Source organism: Dipodomys ordii, unplaced genomic scaffold (assembly GCF_000151885.1).
Source record: "Dipodomys ordii isolate 6190 unplaced genomic scaffold, Dord_2.0 Scaffold71, whole genome shotgun sequence".
Lineage (NCBI taxonomy): Eukaryota > Metazoa > Chordata > Mammalia > Rodentia > Heteromyidae > Dipodomys > Dipodomys ordii.
The window spans coordinates 4116280-4122957 of record NW_012267287.1 but is presented as its reverse complement, the minus strand read 5'-3'; the positions used below and the strand labels follow the sequence as shown (position 1 = coordinate 4122957).

General features: G+C 59.1%; 1 protein-coding gene across 1 annotated transcript; it reads right to left on the bottom strand.

Annotated features, from left to right (window-relative positions):
- Positions 1 to 324: 324 nt before the first annotated feature.
- On the bottom strand, positions 325 to 6450 carry LOC105991290 (DNA-directed RNA polymerase II subunit RPB1-like). Its single transcript, XM_013023900.1, has 6 exons — positions 6313 to 6450; positions 4744 to 5415; positions 4137 to 4514; positions 3738 to 4095; positions 2635 to 2721; positions 325 to 452 (listed from the first exon to the last, which is right to left on the bottom strand). Exons 1-6 carry the CDS (start codon positions 6448 to 6450, stop codon positions 325 to 327), a joined length of 1761 nt encoding a protein of 586 aa, XP_012879354.1.
- Between the last annotated feature and the right edge of the window lie 228 nt (positions 6451 to 6678).

Sequence of the window (6678 nt, the reverse complement as noted above, 5' to 3'; positions counted from 1 at the left end):
AGCCCAGGTTCCCCAGCAGGCAGGCCCAGCAAGGGGGGCTCTTAGGTGGTCAGCCCCGGCTGTGCCCAGCCCCGGCTGGGCTCCGATCCCGTTTCGACAGTGGGGTGGTGACCATTGTTCTCTTGTTGTTACAGGGCACAAACTGCTGCTCACAGAGGGCATTTCAGAGGCTTGGGATCTGCTCAGGGCCCACTCCCCAAGACCAGCGCATCCCCTGAGGATGCCATAATCAGCCGCCACTGGGCACTAGCTAGTAGCGAATTCAAAGTCTGCCACCAACTCAACTGCTAATTAGGGGCAGAGGAAGGGATCAGAATCACAGGCTCACAGCAGCCCCACCCCTGGGGTTTCAGCCAGAGGACTGTGGCTGATCCGAACTCCCAACTCCTGGATGTGGAAACACAGGGGCAGCCTGCCCTTGCCCTCAGCCTGCACCTGGGTGAAGGCTGTCACTCAACAGGGGAGGGGCGGATGTCTTAGTGCCTGGCGCAGTGCAGCTGTGCATGGGTTAGGCACCACGCTAGCACACAGAGGCTGAAGTTTGAGGTGTTGGAGGAGCAGGGATGATCCAAAAGGCCTGGCTGTTGCAGGGCCATAGCTTTACTTTGGCTCCAATGATGTCTTCTTGTTTTTCTTTGCTTAGGTGCTCATGTGGCTCACGTTGTAATCTTAGTGACTCAGGAAGCTGAGATTTGAGAATCAGCGTTTGAACCTAGCACAGGCAGAAATGTCTGTGAGACTCTTATCTCCAGTTCACCAGCAAAAAGATGGAAGTTGAAGTGTGTGGTTCAAGAGGTAGAGTGTCAGTCAGTCCTAAGCAGATAAAAGCCAAGCAAGAGTGTGAGGCCCTGAGTTCAAATCTCCGTACCTAAAGGTAATCATGTTTATTGTCCCAGTGTCAAATCCATGCAGATTGGAAGCTAATGTTTGGGCCAGGCCAGCACCTTGGGGTGTGATGGGGATTTCCTCTCTAGGTTTTGGACCCTAAGGCAGCATCTCCCTCAAGTGGGGATCATAACAACTCCCGGCTGGGACTGGAGGGGGAGGGTAAGCACTCCTGGGCTCTCCTTCACCTCCCCTACAGCTGGAGGCAGTGGGAGGGTCTTACAAGGGACCCCTGTGATCTCAGGAGACTGTGTAGAGCCCGCGGTGCGCATCCCACCATGAAATCCTAATATCCACTGTGACCGCTGCAAGGGTCTGAGGACCCCGCCTGCCTAGCTTCAACGTGTCTCTTTCAGGGACCAGGGGACGCAGTGGGTAACCCTCAGGGGCCTCTAGACCTGATCAGGATGCCCACTTTGCCCCCAAGCTCTCCCCTGGGGTCGCCCTCTGCCCCTGGAGCACTCCAGAGATTGGGGAGGGCGGGGGGACCCACTCTGTGAGGCCGGAAGCAAAGCGGGGGGGGGGGGTTCTTGTCTTTGGACTCTCAGGGGAATCGTGGAAGGTCCTTTTAGGTTGTCACTGAGGCCCGGGATGAGCATGCATGCTTGCATGCGCCCTCTAGGACTTGTTACTTCTGATGAGGAAGTGTGGAGGTGTGGAGCGGGTTCGAGGCTCTTGAAGTGCCTTCCATTGGATTTGTATCACTCAACGCCTTGCAGAACTTTCCTCCTGCTGCACAGGCAGCTAAAAAGCAGAGAGGCCCTGGCCTGCTCCTTCCTCCTTTCTCCTCCTCCTCCTCCTCCCTTGGTCTGGGGAACCGAGGTTCCCTGGGTTCTGGGTGAAGCAGCGTTTCCTGTCCCTGCGAAGCAGGAGCCCGTGCTCGCCAGCCCCCTTTTCATGGACGCAATGCATTTGCCCCGGTGCCTTACAGGACTAACACACTGCGCACTCCCTCCCGAGAAGCATTTAATGTGGAGATGAGATGAAAGTCCTTGGCGAGCTGAGTGGTCCAGGAACCTCTCATGGAGGCGACCTGGGAGCTGAGCCCAAAGGGAAGGTTGGCAGAAGGTCCCCGGGGCTGGAGGAGTGTCCTCCTGCGTGGGGACCCCACGTGTGGAAGCTCCAAGGGGGGAGCCAACCCTGAAACACTGGTGCAGCGCCTGGCGCTTGGGTCAGGGGGCTTTGTGAGAAGAGAGATTGGGGTATGGCCAAAGGGGGGGGTGTCCCCCAGTAACAGGGGAAGTGGTAATGGTCTAAATATCATAGCTGGACAGGCGCTTCCCCCCCCCCCCGTGAACCTTTCTGTGTCCCCCGCCCGCTCCCTCCCTCCGGGATTTCAGGAACAGCACGGCAGCCTCTAGGAGAGCATCAAACCCCGAACGGGTCCCCAGCTCCAGACCCAGAGCCTGGGGCCTTTCGCCCCTGCCACCACCTGAGGAGTCTCTTGGACGCTCGTGCTGGAGTGGGGAGCAGCTGGGTGGGGCTCAGCTGTGGGGCAGATCTGCCATGGACACCCCAAACTCCCCTCTTCCGGCTGTGCCCACCCCAGGGACAAGCCACCCTCTCCACTCCAGACGGCACCCAGAGAATGTCCAGTGCTGGTCTAGCACGCCAGGAAAACGGAGGTTTGGATTCCCTTGTAGAAAGGCAGTTGCTTCCTGTGGAGTGAAATGGCATTTGTCAAACCCCGGATGTGTGCACAGTGGGTGTCATTTAATCCCTCTGCGGGCACAGAGGCTGGGTCTTTACCATCATCATCATCATCATCATCATCACCTGCAGATTCCCTGCTGCTCTCCGGGGTGAAGGTAGACAAACCAGGGAGCAAGCCCAGGGCTGTGCAAACAAAGCGTGGGGTGAGCCTCCCCAGGGGGTGGGCTTCCGGGGGCCCTCCACACCTCTGTACGCTGCCATCCCCCATCCAGCTTGCTTTGCTGGCATGTCGGGCCCCTTTCATGCTGGCTGGCTTCAGTTTCAGCCAGCTCTCTCTTGCCCCCCACCCCCACCCCTGAGCACCCAGGGTTTTGTTGATGCTTTGGGCTTGTCCTGAGTTGATCTCTGCCGGCAAGCTCCTGAGAGCAGGCTGGGGTTGTAAAGTATTTTAATTTGATTTTTTTTCTTCTCCTTACTGTGTGAGCGCAGGTACATTGGCTTGAACTCAAGACCTGGGCGCTGTCCCTAAGCTTTTCCACTTGAGGCTGGCACTGCCACAGCTTCATTTTCAGCTTTTTGGTAATTAATTGGAGATATGAGTCTCACAGACTTCCTTGCCTTCGCTGGCTTGGAACTGCAGTTCTCAGATCTCAGCCTCCTGAGTAGCTAGGGTGCCAGGCGGGCGCCACAGGTGCCTGCCTTGTTTTGATTCTTCAGTGCGGCCCTTGGTCCAGCCTTCCTGGGGCTTCCAGTGCCCTATGTGTGCAAGGGCAGTTTAGTCTGTGCCAGGCTCTGCCCAGGCATTGTCACGCTGCCACACCCCATCCATACCAGGGTCTCTAAAGGAGACCCTCGCAGAGGGTGGCGGCAATGCATGAGGTCAAGCAGCAGCCCAAGACTACCAAGCACTGAGGCCCTGCAGACCTCCCAGCTTCCCCCAGAGCTTCCAGGGGGCTGGGGGGGGGGGAGAAGAACTCCAGAAATGGGCATGGCCACTTAGCTGAGGGAAGAAGGCAATGCCTGTCTTCCTGTCAGGTTTGTGTTCCCTGGGAGAAGCTAGGCCTCCAGGCAGGGGAACTCCAACCCCTCCTCCCCCAATAAATTGAGCTTCTCTGGTGCTGGGTGGCAGCTGGGCCGTGGGCCATCAGGCTCAATACACAGGACAGGTTTTTGGGTGGGGGTGGGCTGGGTGCACCCACAAGTTCCATACAGAGAGCACTGCCCGTGATGCCAGGGGCGGACAGCAGGAAGGGATGGAGCGCCCTGCGGGTTGGACGGAACGCTCTGCGGGTTGGACAGAGCGCCCTGCAGGTTGGACGCAGCACTCTGCGGGTTGGACGCAGAGCCTTGCGGGTTGGACGGAGCACTCTGCGGATTGGTTGGAGCACCCTGCGGGTTGGACGGAGCACTCTGCGGGTTGGACGGAGCACTCTGCGGGTTGGGCGGAGCACCCTGTGGGTTGGATGGAGCGCTCTGCGGGTTAGACAGAGCACTCTGCGGGTTGGTTGGAGCACCCTGCGGGTTGGACGCAGCGCCCTGCGGGTTGGACGGAGCACTCTGCGGGTTAGACAGAGCACTCTGCGGGTTGGACGGAGCACTCGCAGGTTGGACAGAGCACCCTGTGGGTTGGACGGAGCGCCCTGCGGGTTGGACGGAGTGCCCTGCGGGTTGGACGGAGCACCCTGCGGGTTGGATGGAGCGCACTGAGGATTGGACAGAGCATCCTGCAGGTTGGACGGAGCACCCTGCGGGTTGGATGGAGCACTCTGCAGGTTGGACGCAGCGCCCTGCGGGTTGGACGGAGCACTCTGCGGGTTGGACGGAGCGTCCTGTGGGTTGGACGGAGCACCCTGCGGGTTGGATGCAGCGCCCTGCGGGTTGGACGCAGCGCCCTGCGGGTTGGACGGAGCACTCTGCGGGTTGGACGGAGCGCTCTGCGGGTTAGACAGAGCACTCTGCGGGTTGGTTGGAGCACCCTGCGGGTTGGACGGAGCGCACTGAGGATTGGATGGAGCGCACTGAGGATTGGATGGAGCATCCTGCGGGTTGGACGGAGCACTTGCAGGTTAGACGGAGCACCCTGCGGGTTGGACGGAGTGCACTGTGGGTTGGACGGAGCGCCCTGAGGGTTGGACGGAGCATCCTGCGGGTTGGACGGAGCGCCCTGTGGGTTGGACGCAGTGCCCTGCGGGTTGGACAGAGCACTCGCAGGTTGGACCAAGCACCCTGTGGGTTGGACGGAGCACCCTGCGGGTTGGACGCAGTGCCCTGCGGGTTGGACGGAGCGTCCTGCGGGTTGGACGGAGCGTCCTGCGGGTTGGACGGAGCGTCCTGCGGGTTGGACGCAGTGCCCTGCGGGTTGGACGGAGCACCCTGCGGGTTGGACGGAGCACTCTGCGGGTTGGACAGAGCACCCTGTGGGTTGGACGGAGCGCCCTGCGGGTTGGACGGAGCACTCTGCGGGTTGGACGGAGCGTCCTGCGGGTTGGACGGAGTGCACTGAGGATTGGACGGAGCACACTGCGGGTTGGACGGAGCACTCTGCAGGTTGGACGCAGCGCCCTGCGGGTTGGACGGAGCACCCTGCGGGTTGGACGGAGCGCTCTGCGGGTTGGACGCAGCGCCCTGCAGGTTGGACGGAGCACTCTGCAGGTTGGACGCAGCGCCCTGCGGGTTGGACGCAGCGCCCTGCGGGTTGGACGCAGCGCCCTGCGGGTTGGACGGAGCACCCTGTGGGTTGGACGGAGTGCTCTGCGGGTTGGTTGGAGTACTCTGCGGGTTGGACGGAGCGCCCTGGGGGTTGGACAGAGCGTCCTGCGGGTTGGATGGAGCGCCCTGCGGGTTGGATGGAGCGCCCTGCAGGTTGGACGGAGCACCCTGCGGGTTGGACGCAGCGCCCTGCGGGTTGTTTTCCCTCTTCTTTCAGCCCTCCCCCAGTTTTTTCTTTAAAGTGATTATTATAATTTTGCAGTTTAAATGGTATAAAGTGGCCACCACGGTTCCTGGGGCATTGAGCCTGTTAGTAATATTAATAACGCGTCACCGATCTCTCTGTGAAACAGCTCATGAGCCTAGACACCACCGGGATGAAGAATGCAAGGAAAATGAATGCTTCCTGCCTCGGAGTCTGGAGGATGATGGTGATTGACTGGAGAGAGAAGAGGATGTCTGGAACATTCTAGTTAAGAAAACAACAACAACAACAACACGAAGACCAGGCTGACATGGCCAGCGTGTGGCATGTGGAGAGTCACGAGCTGTGACCCGCCCTTCAGCGAGGGAGACACAGGGCTGTGATTTGGCTTGTGAAAGTCATGTCTGCTCCAAACCAAATCCACACACCTGGTCTTGGACAGGCAGCTGCTCCTCCGACCTATTCAATGGATACAGCATCAAATAGCCCCATTACTCAGTGGAAGGAGGGAAACCTGGGTGTGAGAAGGCCAAGCTGGGGTCTGTCGTCGGCCACCACATGCAACAGCTGTGTGGTGCCAGGAGAGCACCAAGATCCACCTAGGAAGAATCCGAGCAGTGGCCTGAACTGTCCCAGACTTAGGAGCAAGACAACATGCAGAAGAGCGCCCCCTCTGGGAGGGTGAGGAAGTGCTGCTTTATGAAAACCTAGGCTTTGGAGGCTCTCATTGGTGTGTGTGTGTGTGTGTGTGTGTGTGTGTGTGTGTGTGTGTGTTCTGTCACTCTTGGGCAGGATTCAAAAGAGGCTTGGATCCCAATGACATCCTGTCACTGGTGTCTGTCCATAGCCAGGGGCTTCACCTGGGCCAGGATGGACACGCCGGACTGGATGTAGTTGAAATAGTTCCCCGAGGGAGCTTGACTTCCAGCTGGTGAGGTGAAGGCCTTTCTGCTTTCCTCCTCCCATGCTGTGGTCAGTGCTGGTGTGCAGGGATCCATCTCACAAGGACCCACCGTCTGCGCCTATGCCGCAGCCACTGTCTTGATGGTCTTCATGATTTAACTTGGAATTTGTGCTATGTATGACTGACATCCGATGGTGTTGGAATGATGGAGCGTGCTCTGGGGACTTGGCCAGGCTTCCTCATACCTCCCTGGAGGAGTTCTGGGCTGCATACTTCTCTGTCCCTGGAGAGCCTAAGCCCCACCCAGCCTCTTGTACCCATA